Source organism: Chelmon rostratus, chromosome 15, assembly GCF_017976325.1.
Source record: "Chelmon rostratus isolate fCheRos1 chromosome 15, fCheRos1.pri, whole genome shotgun sequence".
Classification (NCBI taxonomy): Eukaryota; Metazoa; Chordata; class Actinopteri; order Chaetodontiformes; family Chaetodontidae; genus Chelmon; species Chelmon rostratus.
In genome coordinates, this window is record NC_055672.1 from 13199525 (window position 1) to 13216164 (window position 16640).

General features: G+C 41.2%; 1 protein-coding gene across 1 annotated transcript; it reads right to left on the minus strand.

Annotated features, from left to right (window-relative positions):
• Positions 1–840: 840 nt before the first annotated feature.
• adam17a (ADAM metallopeptidase domain 17a) lies at positions 841–16158 on the minus strand. The gene is made up of 19 exons (XM_041954120.1): positions 15972–16158; positions 15529–15661; positions 14562–14695; positions 13593–13681; positions 11939–12128; positions 9269–9399; positions 8928–9014; positions 8156–8281; positions 7867–8011; positions 7428–7519; positions 6832–6984; positions 5993–6192; positions 5729–5832; positions 5460–5594; positions 5152–5282; positions 4908–4986; positions 4209–4297; positions 3966–4025; positions 841–1729 (listed from the first exon to the last, which is right to left on the minus strand). Exons 1-19 carry the CDS (start codon positions 16075–16077, stop codon positions 1313–1315), a joined length of 2601 nt encoding a protein of 866 aa, XP_041810054.1. The 5' UTR covers positions 16078–16158; the 3' UTR covers positions 841–1312.
• Positions 16159–16640: the final 482 nt, after the last annotated feature.

Sequence of the window (16640 nt, forward strand, 5' to 3'; positions counted from 1 at the left end):
ACATTAAAAAAAAAGAAAATCAAGGATGGCCATTTATATGCATAGAAACATTAAGATTATACACATCAGAATGAATCACACAGGACATCTGCTTGTTGTGTAACGCTTCAGATCCATCCAGTAGAGTCAATGTTAGCTACATAGTCTACTGTTCTTTTCTTGACCTACAGTTTAAATACATAGTTTACAGTTTTAACATGTGATACAGCAGGCAACAGTGGTGAGATGGCATTAAATAAGAGGTGCATAACTCACATTGGCACAAGGACTGAAAACCAAGCAGAGAAATCACATTCGAGCACCTCACACAGTTTCTTTTAAAATTAAATTCAGGATTGTCCAGATTCGTGTTCGACTACCGGGAACTTTCATGTCTTTTAGCACAGGAATAAGTCTGCAAGGAACGGTTAGGCACGAGCTCTAAAAAGGCACTGTGTTGTTTAGTACAGAGCTCAAACCACGCAGACAGAATGCATGACAACTAAATGAAATACGTATAATACTGATAGATCACCACTCGATCCTTACACAATATTAGAAATGTTACATAAGTACAAAGGGGGCAAAATATTATACAAGCCTGCCAGTTTTTAAAAGAAACCACTGATGACACAGAGCACAGTAAGAACATGTACAACTTCTTTCAATCCTCCAGTGATGTGAGAAATACTTCAAGTGCAGTCATGACACAGAAATTCTGGTCGTTTTAGGTCAAAGTTCAGCATTTGCCGCTTAATATATCACACTGAAATGTTTCCTTTAAAGGGAGAACAACATCAATAATATTACATCATTCACCTGTTGAACAATTAGTGGAGACAGTACTTTGTGGACAAGTACTTTGGGGGGGGAAGGCAAGGCTGAAGCTGTTCACACAATGCTTTTTTTTTTTTTTTTATGATCCACAATCATAGCTCACCTTTATTTTCGTGACTCGTGACTCTCTGGCAAAGGCAAATGACCTTGAGGTCACTTTTATTGGTTTTTGCCTTTTTTGTTTTTAGAAAATTTAGAAACAATTCAGCGAGAAAGGACCCCCCACCTAACTGAAAAAGGCACCACAGGCACAAAACAAACATGAATTCACTCACTATTTTACTTGCAGTCACAGGGGTTTGAGACTACTCATGTACTATCTGTATGGTGGTTCAATCCAAGTAGCAGCCGTCAGAATAATATCTACTGCTGTACAAAATATGATTCCACTACCTTTCAACTCCTGCTGTCTGTGATTCGCCATAAGATAAATGTACGTGATGCGGCATGTATTCGCATGTTCCCTAAAACACGTATCAGTACTGGTCGTTTGCTCTCAGCACTCTGTCTCTTTAGTGTCAATGCAGTCCTGCCTCTTGAGGCGCCGCCGGTCCCTGGCTGGCTGGTTCTGTCCTGTCAGATCCTCGTAGGAGGATTTCGTAGCCGACGAGCAGGCTCCTGCGGTTGTGAAATCGTCCGACGGGCCCTCCTCTCCCAGGTGAGAGTCGCTGCTGGTGTCCTCCTGGATGGTGGCCATCCGCAGCCCCCCTGCGCTGTCCGGGGTGGGGCCGCAGCTCGGACCGGGGGCCGGGGTACTGCTGCTGGCTGCGGGAGTGGCCCCGACCTGGCTCAGCTGCTGAGGCTGCGGGGGCTGGGAGGAGGGCGCGGTCCGGCCGGCGGAGGAGGAGGGAGGCTGAGGAGGCTTGACGATGCGCACGGACGCTGACTCGAGGTTGTTCAGCATTTCTTGACTCTGAAGAGCAAAGAGCGACATATGAGACTGAAGCACATCAAAGCTGACCGTCTCTGACTGAGGTGGGATCCATTCCCTTTTTACTCCATTCTGCACAAATTACACCAGATATTTCTCTTTTCAAAGTTGAACATCTATCAAGTTTTATCAAAACCTTATAGCTGTTTCCGTTATATTTTAAGAGCGATCTAGTAGTATCTCCTGCTCTCTCCATGACATTATCATCCCCAGTACCCCATTTAAAGTGGGAATGAGTAAAACAAAACATTTCTCACGGTGGACAGATTGTGCTGTCAAACAGAGGTGGAACTAATATCAATAATGGCTGCAATCTATTTATCAGCACAAGCCATTGTTGATGTTATTAGTTGCTCCTGTGCTTTTCCTGCTTTTACAAGTCAAAATGTCTGCCATGAGAAATGTCTGTGGAGGAATGTACCCTCAGTCTCCAGGTGTTCCCAATCAAACCTAAAAAGGACATAACACAGTGCAGACAGCCACTAAAAAACAAAAAGCTAAGAGTAAAATAAATAATAATAAAAAAAAAAACAATCACCTTCAAGGGCAACACCCCCTTCATGTTGTGGCTTTGAACAGCAGCAGATGCAAACTTAAAATGTCGACACACATTGCATCAGATTTGACAAAAGACAACAAGGTGCAACCGGTTCAGTCTTCTCTGTGTTTGAATACTCCTAAAATGCCATCTTGCTTTCTTGAGGTAATGCCTGATCAGATATGACTCTGCACGGAGGACGTGCGCAGAGGAACACAATTACAGCTGTTCAGTCACATTAAAGTATGAGCTTTAGTTTGTCTTTATCAGTGTCTCTCACTTCATCTCTCAGGCGAAAAGGACACAGGTGAGTTTGAGGGCTGGAAATGTGCAACCAGATCAGCAATTACATCAAGGAGTAAGTGACTGCAGGAGTATCCCAAACGTGGGCCACCGACCATGCACCACCATGGACTCAATGGCAACGCACCGCAACACCAAACCATGGCGCACGCACTCACCTATGGCGGGAGCTCTACTACAAACTTCCACCATCTGCTGCAGTTCCAATGAGAATGGAAAGGGCCAAGGCAAAGAGTGATGGACAGGTCATTTGGAGTTTGAACCCAGCAGTGACAGAGAGGCCCTAACTGATGAACAACCTGAGTAATAGTTCACGCTGCCTGAAGCTGGAGCTTCTAAATCCTGTCCTGCTATCATCCCTGTATTTTCCAGAATGTCAGCTAATTTAGCTCCAGATCTCTCAGGACTGGGAACGATGCTACAAAAATGTTTATTAGGTTTGGCAGTGTGAATGTTTAGTACAACCCTGATTCCAAAAAAGTTATTTATGCTGTGTAAAACACAAATGAAAACAGAATGTAATCATTTGCAAACTAACTGCTTTTGCTGACAACAGGTTTACAAAGTGTTCCTGAGCTCATATAGTAAAATCCTTTATACAATCATGTGTTCACAAAGTGTTGAACCTCGCTCCATCCTCGCTTGTGAACGACTGAGCCTTTCCAGGATGCTCCTTTCATACCCAATCATGATACTATCACCTGTTACCAATCAACCTGTTTACCTGTGGAATGTTCCAAACAGGTGTTTTTGGAGCATTCCACAACTTTCCCAGTCTTTGGTTGCTCCTGTCCCAACTTGTTTGAAACGTGTTGCTGCATCAAATTCAGAATAAGCAGATATTTACAATAATCAATAAAGCTAATGAGGTAAAACATGATTCACTTGAATATATGTCAAAAGTGATTAGCATATGATCTCATTCGGGTTTATGTTTTACACAGCATCCCAACTTTTGAAATCAGGGTTGTAGTAGCAAATACTGCTACCCCCCCCAAATACTTCTAAATCCTGACTGGTGCACAAAATACGTAACATCAACCTTTTTTCCCAATGGAGCTCTGTTACTTCACCCAGTGGAAACAGCACAGACACAAAACACAAGATGTCTCACGTTTTAACTTTAGCACATTGTGTTGTGTTCGAGTCATGTACAGCTCTCCCTTCAGAGCAAAAAGCTGGTGGAGAAAATGTGTTTTCACTGCCAGAATCCAGAAAAAAGGCAAATACCTGAACCTGATCACCCTTCATGCGCCCATTAAAGATGTCAGTGGGTTTAAAAAAAGCAATGCGGGATTGTATTAGTTTGGTTAGTGTGGCAGCAAGAATAGTGCACAGGTGTAGAGTGTGGGGGCATTTGAGAGATGAGAAACGTACACTTGGAGGGTAGTAGAAGCACTTTGTGTTCTCCTCATACTGCTGGTCAAGTCGTTTGTCCTGCAAAAAGAAACATAAGAGGAGAGGACTGTCAGCATCTGATGAAGAAAAATAATTAAGGTCACCACTGAAGCCGGTGAGGAAGAGCTAAAACTTCAACCACAGAGCTACAGAATCCAAAAAGAAGCAGTTAATGGCACACTAAAGACACTGGGAACTATTTGATGTCCAGCAGTTTCTTACCACGCAATGAACCAGGATACTGAGAGGAATCCAGAAGATGAGGGAAAACACCACGACAGAGCCCACTATGTTATCAGCCAGGAACTTCCCTGATGGAGAAGTGGCGGTGAGAAAAAACACAGAGACAAAGTCAAGGAAAGCAACAAGACGAGACAATCTGGTCTGAGTGACTCAGCTGCTATAGTCATCCGCATGGATTTTGACATATTCTCATATGGTTGATTAGATTTCAAAGTGGCCTGTTGTAGCTAAGGGTGTATCGATCCATTGATCCGGATTATTGGTCAATGATCCAATATCATCAACGCAAAGTCAAAACATCGATCTATGTCATCGTTTTTAAAATATGCATTTATTTTGAAATTCCCATGGCACTGGACAGCTGGGAACTGACTGAATGACTGTCTCTTTTAACCCTCCGCCCTTCTCTCTCTGTCTCTGGCCATTCAAAACCTGTTACTGACTGTTTGTGACTGTCAAAACAGCTGTTACACTCAGTTATCCTGGTCATTATGTAACTGACTGTGTTAAATGGGCATATGATATTGTCTCATATTGATTGAAGACTCTTGAAATGAAAATCATATCATGGCTGACTTTGTCACATCAACAAATATCATACTGTTGTCCAAAGAAATCAATATCATAACACATCGTGGTGAAACTTGTGATTAACACCCCTAGTTGTAACCAACTCACCAAATGTGTTAATGTCCAGCTTGTCGATAAAATCCCACAACCTCTCGATCACGTCCTGCACCTGCTTCATGCATTTTCCCTGTTTTAACAAGAGAAAGTTGACACTCTCCAAACAGCCAAATAAAGCAAAAATCAATAAACTCATTGTAACATTCATAGAATTTCGTAAGACCTTTCAGTCTGTGTTAGGAAGTAAAAAAACATGATGGAAACATGTCTGTAGAGGAAAGATTTGTTGACTCACGCCTTCGTCACAGAAGCCCACAGTGCAGGGTTTTCCTTTGCGAAGGAACAGGAAACTGCCATTGCTCTGGACAAAGGGAGTGCAGGTGCCATCTTTTCCCCTGCAGCACACTTTACAGGAGTCCTCTGTCTCTGCAAGCAGAAGAGGAGATTAACTATTATGACAATTAACTGTTTTATGTTTGCAAAATTATACTAACTATATCCTCCAGTAACAGTGGCAATGCACACATTAACTTGATTTTTCTTGATCTTGATGTGCTCTTGCACATTTTCCCCTGATCTTGTGACAAATGAACTGCTCTTTACCGTTGCAGGCACAGGACTGAAGGTTCTGCATGGCCTCACAGAAAGGGTTGCACTCCCCGTTGAGACACCGGCCATTATCAACACATGTTGTGTTGTCATTGGCGTTTTCAGGAGGTGGACACTGACTGCTGTTGCCTAATAATTGAAGGAAGGGAGGAGAGAGATGCAGTTTTTTAAGGCATTTATAATTTTTCTAAAAAAAGGTACCCAATGAGTAGCCTTACAGTGATCACTGCAGTTCCTCAATTACACCAGCAGGAGGCACTCACCTGTACAGGAGGATTTGCCTTTACAGGTAGCACTAATGGCTTCCTGGCATCTGGTTCCTTCCTGCTCAAACTTGCAGTTCCTACAGCAAGGGCTGTTTCTGTCACTGTGGAGAGAACAGAGACAGGTAAATGCATGTGTGACTCAAACTAGTACCACAAAGATTTTCCGAAGTTTAATCAATTCATGCAGTATTTGAGTGTGTATTAACACACTGTAAGGCAAGTGTGGTTTGTACAGTTCAACCCGTCTTTTAGATCTCATACCTGCACTGTGCACCACGTTTGAATTTGCAGTCGGATGAGCAGCAGGAGTCTTCATTCAGGTGAAGGAGCCCGGGGTCGCACTCCTCCCCATCCTCCACTCTGGAATTTCCACATACCTTACTGTTCCTCTCCTTAAAGCACACGGGAGCCTTGAACCGTAACGTCTTTCCTACGGAGATCTTGCTGCAGTTGGAGAAGCGCTTTGGGAGGGAAGGAGAAGTAGATGGTGGTTAGGTATTAACTGTGGCTGATTTTTGCTCAACTGTGAAGGGTGACAAAATACTGGAAAAATAACAAGCTGTAAATCTGCTTCTGATGCAAAACAATTCTACAGATATTCACTTAAATTGTTGCGTCAGTGAAACAAATGCATCTTTTTTCACATAAATAAGCATGAATACAGCCACACTTGCCAGTTTCTTTGACGTTGTATGCATTTTTATTGATGCATAATGCTGTGGTTCAAGATTTGGTTTTAACCCCCGCAGATACCTTTAAGAGGGCCTAGCTTCAAGTGCTGAACTAGTCACAGCAGACAAACAGCAGCACTTTAAACCTTAAACAGCAGCAAAACTCATATGCATATTAGCTGTTGAGGCCAATGGTGGAGGAGGTACAGTACAGTGACTGTCTGTCATTATATTTCACAGGAACAACTGTGACTCACACTTATACAACACTCTGTAGATTAAGCATCTCATTTAGAAATTCAGACTTCACACTTCATATAACACTTTGCATCATTAACTCTGTGTATCCTCCTAATTGTCAGCATAGTTTGTTATATACCAAGCTAAACAAGTAATGCTTCTGTTGTATCCTACTGTTCGGAAAGGTACCTTGTTGTTGACATGGTCTCCACTCACAGCAATCGGGTACATGACATATTTCCCCCCCTGGTCGTCACTGGGAGCACAGTATGGGATGTTGTCAGGATCGTGCTCTGCTCCAAAGTTATGGCCCAGCTCATGAGTGGTCACCAAATCTGCCTCCTGATGGGACACAAACACTTAATTCTATCAAACACCAAATGGTCTGACGTGAGGTCTTTACTTCAAAAGAAAGATGTTGGTGTTTAACGACCAATAACACTGATTTCACTGACAAAAAGCATGCATATATTATCATAGAGGCTATAAATACACTCTCAACCAATAGCCCCCAAGTCCTAACACTTCCTCCAGCTTACATTTATGTTTGGAAACTTAGCTGTAAACTGTGCAGAGGAGCATGCAACACACTGGCATCTGAGGCGTCAAAATGCAAACAGGTTCACATCGTTACTCATAACACCCACACAAAAAGGTGTGTCTGCCCTACTTAGGGCCTAAACTTGGCAGGATGACATGTTGCATAACATTCTAAAACTGAGTGCACTATTAATTAGTTTTTGTTTTTTTCAAAGATGAGTATTGAGAAACAGGGTAAAACAGACCTTTGTTAGGATGGTTTTGCCATAGTTCTTGGTGCTGGTCAGGCCTGTGTTGAGGTAGCTGGGCTTCTTTACAGAGTGAGATGGGTAATATGCTACAAAATTACACAATTAAAGAAAGAAGTCAATATTTACTTTGCTTTACAAAAACCCAGAGCTCCAACAGTTTTTCCCCACTTCCACGTCATGTTTGGCAATTCCCTAGTCAGTACACATTAGAGTCTACTCCCAACCTTAAACACGACTTTCACTTTACAGACCACTTGTGACAGACCGCCATTGAGCCGGCAAACACGACGTTTAAAAATTATTCCGCTGAAACTGCCGACATTAACCATATTCTGATAATGTAGGTGTTGCATTCTGTAGATTTATACATACATCATTTAATGATTAGCTTAGCAAAACAAAGCTTTTTTGCCACTAAGGGATTGGTCCTTACGTTTTGGGCAGAGGCCACCCAGGGCCTGAGGTTTGGAGGGGGCCACGTAGGCCAGCCCCAGCGTGCCCTCATCAAAATCCTGGTAGGTGAACAGGTGAGCCAGACACACAGTGGAGGCGTTGTCAGCTATGTCTGAGCTGAATTGCTGAGGGACACAAAGAGAAATTTCAAGTACCATCTAACATCTTGACTACAGACACGTACATTCAACACATTTGTGTGGACAAATTTCACATTCTGTTGGTTGACAATTTAAGTTTGCATCTTTTTCTCTGTCTCCGTTTCCTACCTCCAAAAGTCTCTTCACATCCCAGACCTTCTTTTCACTGTCAGGGCTGTCCTCCATGTTATAATGGACCCAGCCCGGGCCAGCGTGGCCAGGAGGAGGCTTTGTCGGCTCCTTGTTGATGATGATCTAAGAACCAAATATTCCATTTATGAACAATTCAGCATGTGTAATTACAGAATAATACAATGTCACATTCATAGTCCAGGTTTTAAGATGTATAATGAATTCATTTTGTCCCACAAATTGCTGATAAATTATGCCTTTCTTATACATCAAACTTATATTGTCACAAGTGGACCCAAAAAATAGCATTAAAAAAAGCTTGAATAAATGGGTAGAGCAGACCATGTGCCTCTCAATCAGTCAGCATCCTGCTGTAGGTTTGTATTTCAAGGCATTAAGTTTCTCTAAAAGGTATTGAAGTTAAAAGCTGCACATTAGTATAAGTCTTTCTTGACATGTATGGTCAAGAGAATAGGAAAATAACTCTGAGCAGCTAAATGAATGCATATCTTTTCAGTGAGAAAACCCAGGACTCACAGTATGACAAACAGTGTCTCCATTCATTCCCAAAGCCTGTGGAACAAATTAAATTACCCCACGTGGCTCACACAAAAGCTTTCAGTTTCCCCTAAAAAATGCTGTTCTCAAAGCGTCATTCTCAGCTTCATTCTGGGAGCAACTCAGTGTAAAAAAAGCTATCAAGCTGATGGGTGCTTGACTGTTCCACAAGTCAGACTTGGACCATATTACAGAGAAGTACAACACGCACCTGATGGATCTGGACCCCGTAGCCTTTGAACTCATCGTCCCAAGTTGTGTTCCTATAAATGTCATCAACTCGATCAATCAGCTCAATCTGGAGTGGGAAAAGAAAAGAAAATCACTAACATACAGAAATATTTAGAAAACACCAAAGTTTTTTCAAAGGTTGCTTGATTTGTCAATCTGATGATGTAAATCGATACTGCGGAATTCAAAAATGACAATAAAGCAAAACATTCTCCTCTAGTACTGGCACACTCAATACTCAATAAATGTTAAACCTTTACATGGTAAATTCTTTCTGCACTACTGAATTAAATTTTTGTGCATAGCATCATAAGGACAGACCAAGTAGTTGAGAGTGACGCTCTCTTGTCCGCGGCCCATGTGTTCAAAGAAGCGGTAATCTGCAACCAGCAACAGGGGGCAGGTGTTCTTCTTGTGATCGTGAGCCTGCCTCTTCTCTCGGTGGTGGTAACCTGTGAGAAAGAAGCAGCAGGAGCAGCAGATGTATAGGAAGGGGTACAAAGAGAAAAAATGGTCACAGAAAGACAAACATGAGGGGGGAAAAAGAAGTAATGATCACCCTTTTAAGCGTTGACATATTGAAACAGTCAATGGTAAGCTTAGATAAGGACAGACAGATAAAGACATCAAGAAGTATAAAAATGAGAGAATTAAAGGTGAAGAGGGAGTGCACACCCCAAGCTCTTCATACTTTCTGTTGTGGGATTTCGCTCCTCGGTGAGAGAAAGAGGTCAGGGTCTTACATACACTGGTACTGCCCTCTGATATTCAGTTACTGAGAAAACAGTCTCACACGATACTAACTATTTTTGATGAGGAAGTACAAATGAATCCTGGTTTGCTTCTGCTGAATTTTTCCGGCAAAGAGCTCTCTTTGACAAGTGTCCAGCAAGTACTTCTTAACAAGCTTCTCCAACTAGCAAGAAGATTAAATGTATTTCAATGGATTAAGCTCAGATCTCAGGTCCAGTGCCCCCGTCAATGTCTAACGCTCTCACCTGGGTATTTTGCTGCCTTGCATCAGTTATGTACTCCCTGATCTGTGCTATGTATCCAAGCTCCGAGATCTTTGTGATTTCCCATGTAATGCCTATGTCTACATCATGTGCTATTTGTTTTTCCTGTTCGTTCCATCCCTTAGGGCAGCCATGTCAAACCGATTCCATAAAGGGCCGTGTGGCTACAGGTTTTCGTTCCAACCAAGGAGGAGCACACCAGACCAACCGATCAACATCAAGGGATCACTTAGTTATCGGCTGAAGACTGAGATTCCAGCCTGGTGTGCTCTTAGGGTCTGTGATTAGCTCACATCTTTCTTTGCTGTTACGTGTGTTCTGTTTAACATTTTGTTCTTGAAAGATCAATATAACATTGTTTTAATGAAACATAATGCAAAAAGTCTACTAGACTCAGACTACTTCATTAAACGTGGTAAATTCAGAAAAAAAGGAGTTTAACAATGAGGCCATGCTCCAGTATCCCACTGTTAATTGCCCTCATTTTCACATTTAGCTGCACATCTTCTTTTTTGTTTGGCCTGTGAACTGATTAAGCTCTGCCTGTGTCCTTCAAGGCAGAATTTCGCAGTTTATCTTTATTGTAAAGTCTTCCTGAGTGCTCAAAATATGTGTGAATGAGGTCCGGCATATGTCCTGACAGCTAGAGGAGGCAACCACCCATAGACACAGTGTTACGTTCAATTTTCCAGCTGGAGCAGGGTTGTTGTTTTTTTAGGGGTATATTACAAACAAATCTGTGCTGAATACACAATTAACACATAACTGTTCCAAACTCAAATGATAAATCTTGCACAAGCATAATTTGGGTTTTAACTTTGTAAAAGTAATGCATAGAGCTGCAATCAATAAGCATTTTCATAGATAATTTAATTATTTTGTATGAAACACGAACCTTGCTTTTTTGTAAAGACACATCTCTGAAAAGGCAAGTTTAATGCTGCCCTAACTGTGATGTTAAAATGTAAAAGACACGTTTCTCCCCCTAGAAGTACAAGATCATTAAAGCTGCATGTAACTTTTGAAGCCCTCCACATTTCTCCCCTGTTTGCCTCCTGCAACAGCTCCACGCCCAAATGCTTGTGAACAAATATAAAATGCTTGAAAACTACAAAAAAAAAAAAAGAAAAATTCCAGAACCTCATGGAGATGTCTTAAAATTAAGCATTTTGTAGTTTGCAAATAAATTAAGCAGCAAATCTTCACATTTTAGAAACTGAAAGAACAAAAGTAACATGGAGAGCCTTAATAATCATAACTACATGCATCCTAAACACTTCAAACAATCTGCAGTTGAAGAATAACAGAAAAGGACAACAGGAAGACATCCTATTTGAGCATTACATCATGCACTTGGCTGTGCACAGTTCAGAAGTGTGGGTGTGTGCTGCCCTGGCTTCCACAACAAGCAGTGGGAGACCAGTGACAACTCAGAGTCATCTCATTGGGCAGCAGCGCTCCATGAATTTTAATGCCTCCTCCATAAGAACCTTCACCTCATCTCATATCCCCAGTGAGTGCTTTCAACCAGCAGCCACTGAGAGGTGTTTCAGATTTCTCTTCTGGCACATTATCACAGTTATATGATTTCCCAAGCAGTACGAAAGAATCAAAAGGCTTTTGGTTGTTACATAATACCCACTTGTCAGCCGTGTGTATGTGCATAACATCGGCTAGGTCTTACAGATAAAAAGGCTTTTATTAAAATGACTGTTACAGAATCAAACACCCACCTCCTTTGTCTCACTACTAAAGCCTCCTCCTTCCTTCTCTCCACCTTAAACATTTGTTGTCCTCCTACTCTTTATCTGCTCTTTACCATCCACATAGAAAGCACAGAGCCTAGGGTGCACCCGATTTGTAATCTCTAACCCCTTATATACTACATTTTCCACCTACACATTTCAACTACACAGGCACAAATATGCACACACACATGCTCTGCAACTCTAGCGAGGGAAATAGCACAGCTCACCCTTTTCCTGGCCCACCTCCTGCTGCCTGTCCCAGTCCCTCCTGGCAGTGTGTGGCAGCAGGTCCTTGGCCTCTGCATGGATGTAACCACATACTTTCGGAGAGACGATGCGGCTCAGATTTCTGATGTCATCAGAGCGATAAACCAACAACCTGCCATCATTTGGGGAGTCTGTAAACCTCCACAGGGGCTGCATGCGCAGAGAAAGAGAGGTGGCTTTAGAGAACAAAACAGTGGAGTCAGAGGTGGTCATATGAAGGAGAGGAGAGGTTGGGAGGGTGAAAAAAACAACAACAAAATATAATGGAAAAAATAAATGTAAAGATACAGACATGGAATCACAAAGATGAAAAGATGGATGGAAAGGACAGTGATGATTGCAATGCTGGACATTTAAAATCTACTCTCATTCCTCACTGACTTTGAAGTATAATATAGTCCTGAAGTATTTGGACATGAACACATTTTGTTTTGACTTGAGGGTGTTCACATCATTATTATTTGAACAAATACAATAATTTTTTTGCATAATGTAAATTTGCCCCCAAATATTGCAGTAGAACAATGATAAAGCTACAACCCATGCATTTAACCAACCAAAATTAAGATGACAGTCGGCACTTATTCCACACTGCAATTGTTTTACTTCAGAATCTGTTTGCTGGAGGGCAGCGCACAATGTGTCACTGTCAAAATACTTACAAAAAAGCACTATATACTTTGCTTTCACATACCTTCAACACAGATGTCGTAAATAAAATCTGTTTAATTTTTTCGATGCAAAACATCCTCATGAGATAAACTGGGCTACAAGGTGTGGTGGAAATTATCTTATTTCCTATGAGATGATGGGACAAACTTGTCTTTGTGTTATTTAATAATGAATATGAAGAGGTTTACAGAGCAATCTGGTTTACAGCACTTCCCAAGTTTCAGCCGAAAGGACAGAGCTCATACACCAGAGATTGAGCCCTGATCAGGATTAAAGACTGTTATTTTATTCTGTCTTGTATGAATGTCACTTTCTGTTTGTCATAACACCAAACGGTAGGGAGGAAACTTCAATCGAGGTTGAATCATATAAAGGCAGAAGGCGGTTGCCTCCTCCCATACAAAACACTTGGTCAGATTAGACAGGAACGCACAACAGATAGCACAAAAGGTTCAACAGTCATTTCACACAGTAAAAATACAGTTATATGACAATTTGACATTACACAAGACATTCAGTATCAAACTGCCAACTTCTCCTCCTCTAACGTTAGCTACTATTGGGTTGGGCTGGCATATATATCAAAAACTACTTTAAACCACTACAGTAACCTTTGATGGTACTGCCAGACAGAGAGCCCAAGCTATTATACCAATGTATGTGTGCCATCCACACACTGAGAAGCTCCCCAGATTTAGAGTACACGACTGTAGTACTGCATTTAGTTAATGTTTTTGGAAGCACTGAACATATACTGTCTTTTTCTTGATTTTCTTTGTGGTTTTAATAAATGATTGCAGTCATGCAACAATCACTGTTGCCAACAGTGTGGCCTCTCTACTGTCAAACATCTTGGATACAATTCCTGATGGTTAAGTCTAACAAAAAAAAAAGTCATTTCGCTCTCTAGTTGGAATCTACACAGACATCAAGATTTCTTACCTCTATGTTGTACTCTGCTTCATCAGTTAGAATGTGAGCAGAAAACTCATCTCCTTCAATGTGTGCCTGCACACGTGAATTCTCCTCTCCTGCAAACACAAAATAAATAGGTTACTTACGAAAAGGTTGACCTATGCAGACAAAATCCAGTCATGTTAAGTTAAGGGTTGCGTCAGCCAGTATAATTTTAACGAAGCAATATTGGCATCAACCAAATTAATGCTCGTACTTTAACGCCATGTTTTTTAATGAAAAAACAAAAAGCAAAAAACATGACAGCATTTACCAGAGCCATAACCTGTAAAAACAGAAATTACCATCAGATTTTCATACTTTCAACAGTCCTTTAAGGAATCACGTGCTACACACGCTTCTGTCAAGAAAAAAAAACTAATCTAACCAAAAGTAAATGGTTTGCACTAACCAGATCCTGTGAAATACATTAAATTCTGTGCTCCTCAATGCAACTGGGCTGTCCTGACTATGCTGAGAGCTACAGTCAAAACATTCTGCAAAGTCACCTGAACTTCAGCAGGCGTAGGAGCCAGCAGACACGGGAAGATATTGCACATGTCATTTTTTTCCATCTTTGTAAATTAAATAATCAAAAGAAATGCAACTTGAGTTTTTTTGTCTTTTTTTATGCTTTCTGGTAATACATACTGCACAAACGCCATTTCTTAGTTCGCCCTAGCTCTAGCCTTGACTGTGCTGTTTCCACAGTTGTGCAGGACATATAAACTGCAGTGACAAAAAAAAGTCCACAGTGACTAAAAATGTAACAGGAGCAAAAACCAGAAACTGCTTGGGGCTCAATGGGGTTCAACTTTACTTGTTTTTCACTTGCAAACTAAAACTCTTGGAAAAAGCATGACTGGGGACAATATCATATTTATAAAAACAACAACAACAACATATTAATGCATTTCTGAAATCAGTCAGAAATGCATTAATCAGTCATTCACTCACCAACAACATGTCCAGTGAAATAGTTCTGAAGCTGAACATCGTAGTTCTTCTCCCCCCCATGTTTATCAACAAACACAGCTTTGAAGTTGTCAGTGAAAAGGCCCGTGTTGGTGGTCAAATACAGCTTGAAATGTCTGAAGACAAAAAAGAGAAAACAGAAACATGATTACATGGCTGCTTTCAAACACCATGAGGACTCACATCAGCTTAAGTGTTGCGCTCATTTACAATCACAAACAGGAAAAAGGTGAGCAAATACCTTGAGGGTCATCTCTTTCAATTTGATCATGTTTTAGTCTAATCAATGATATTTAGAAATGACATGTCACTTTTGGCTGTTGTCTGAACTTTGGAATGCATTTTTGCAGGGACTGTGCACTTTTTAATCCCTCATCTCTTATAGGGGAATTCTGTCAGAGGCAGAGGCAGTCTAAGCTCTGGACAGAAGCCCCTCAGATCAAACATGCTTGATATTTACGACATATCGCAGATCTTGCCACAGACGACAATGGTATTTCACTATTCAGATTAACATAAAATCTGCTGTGTGGCCACGACCTGTATGTCTTTTAGAGTTTTATTTGTGTTTTTCAATTTAACATGTAACAGCAATGAAATACAGATCAAATAAAGTCATTTAGGATTTCATTTTGTTTTGCTTTAATGCTGACCCCTTCCTCCCCTCTCTTAAATTTCTTTCTCTTCTTTCCTAGCTCTTTAGTGAGGCAGACATGCAATGTGAGCTGGACTTAAGCCGAGTTGCTGCTTTCACAGCAAGTATGGACAACAGGAATAATTATGGTGCCCAATAATAGTTTCAAAATATGAATAGGGATGTGAGTTTTGTGTTCAGACAGATTTGATGTGAGCCTATCCTACATCCTTACCCACCCCCACCCCGCCAAAAAAAAAGAAAAAACTGACGTATGTAGGTAAGCTTGTGACAGACAGGAGGGTGCTGCTGTACCTGTGCAGGGCTCTAAAGCTCACCAGGCGCTCCAGGTGGGACTGGGTGTGGACGTCCCTCTTCCTAACAGAGTGCAGCTGGAGGCCTGACAATGGCAGCACCTCAAAATCTGACAGGATGGAGTTTAGAGCATCTGGAAGACATGGAGAGGTGAACAGCTTCATGTTCATGTGACACACCAGAGAGATACTGTCAGATGCTATAATCTGGAGCTGACGATCCGCTTTCTAGCCTGATGATGTGGTTTTATTCAGCAGCTAACCTGGGCTCAACGACTATACATTTTATTACACTTAATCCTTACCAGTGTTGCTAAACACACGCGACATAAATAGCATCAATTTACGGTAATTATCGCTAACGTTCATGACTACAAAAAACGTTAGCATTACCATTAAAGCTAACATTAACGCTAGCTTTGGTTAGCTTGTTAAGTGACTTACCAAACTCCGGGTTTTCCTCGTGATTCTCCTCTGTAGATACTCTTGACTTTATTGCACCGTTGACCCAACAAGGAGCCAGTAAGACAATTAACAATATGTTCCTCATTTTCAGCAAGTACAGTCGGTTATGCTAGTACTGTCATTGTCACAAGTCAGTCGGCTAGTCTAGACAGCTAGCCGCGCTACCCGGAAGTGCGCCGAGTGGAAAACATCCGCTTTTAGCATCCATGGGAGAACGTGATAAAGGATAGACGCTGCACCTTCACGCCCATGCTACACACAAGTAAGTAATTTGCGACAGTGGTGGTAGAAGTAAGCGTCATATCTTTGATTTAATTTTAATGTAACTGAATTATTATCAGAGTTGAAAAAAATATTGAGATTCCTTGCTTAAGTAAAAGTGGAAATGTAATACTAAATACTCCATTACAAGGCATGCATAATCTTTCTTAAGTACAAATAGATATTATCAGCAAAGTCTACTTAAAGTGCCATATACTAACATTTTTCTCAAAGTACTCGTTATGCCGCAGAATGGCCTTGAATGCTTATTATATCATTGGATTATTATTTCCAAAGCATTTTCATGTTGTATCTGGTGGAGGTGGAGCCAAGCTTGTCAATACCTTGTCTACTACTGGGCAGTTTAATCTCGAACAATCCATCATA

What these genes read in the sequence shown, in the direction of transcription:
- adam17a (XM_041954120.1), bottom strand. Translation starts at nt 16,077, where the DNA reads ATGAGGAACATATTGTTAATTGTCTTACTGGCTCCTTGTTGGGTCAAC. An exon ending in ACGGGGTCCAGATCCATCAG is followed by an intron (nt 8,282 to 8,927) that starts GTGCGTGTTGTA and finishes TTTGGTTCTTAG; the next exon opens with ATCATCATCAACAAGGAGCC. An exon ending in AGGCAAATCCTCCTGTACAG is followed by an intron (nt 5,595 to 5,728) that starts GTGAGTGCCTCC and finishes TTCAATTATTAG; the next exon opens with GCAACAGCAGTCAGTGTCCA.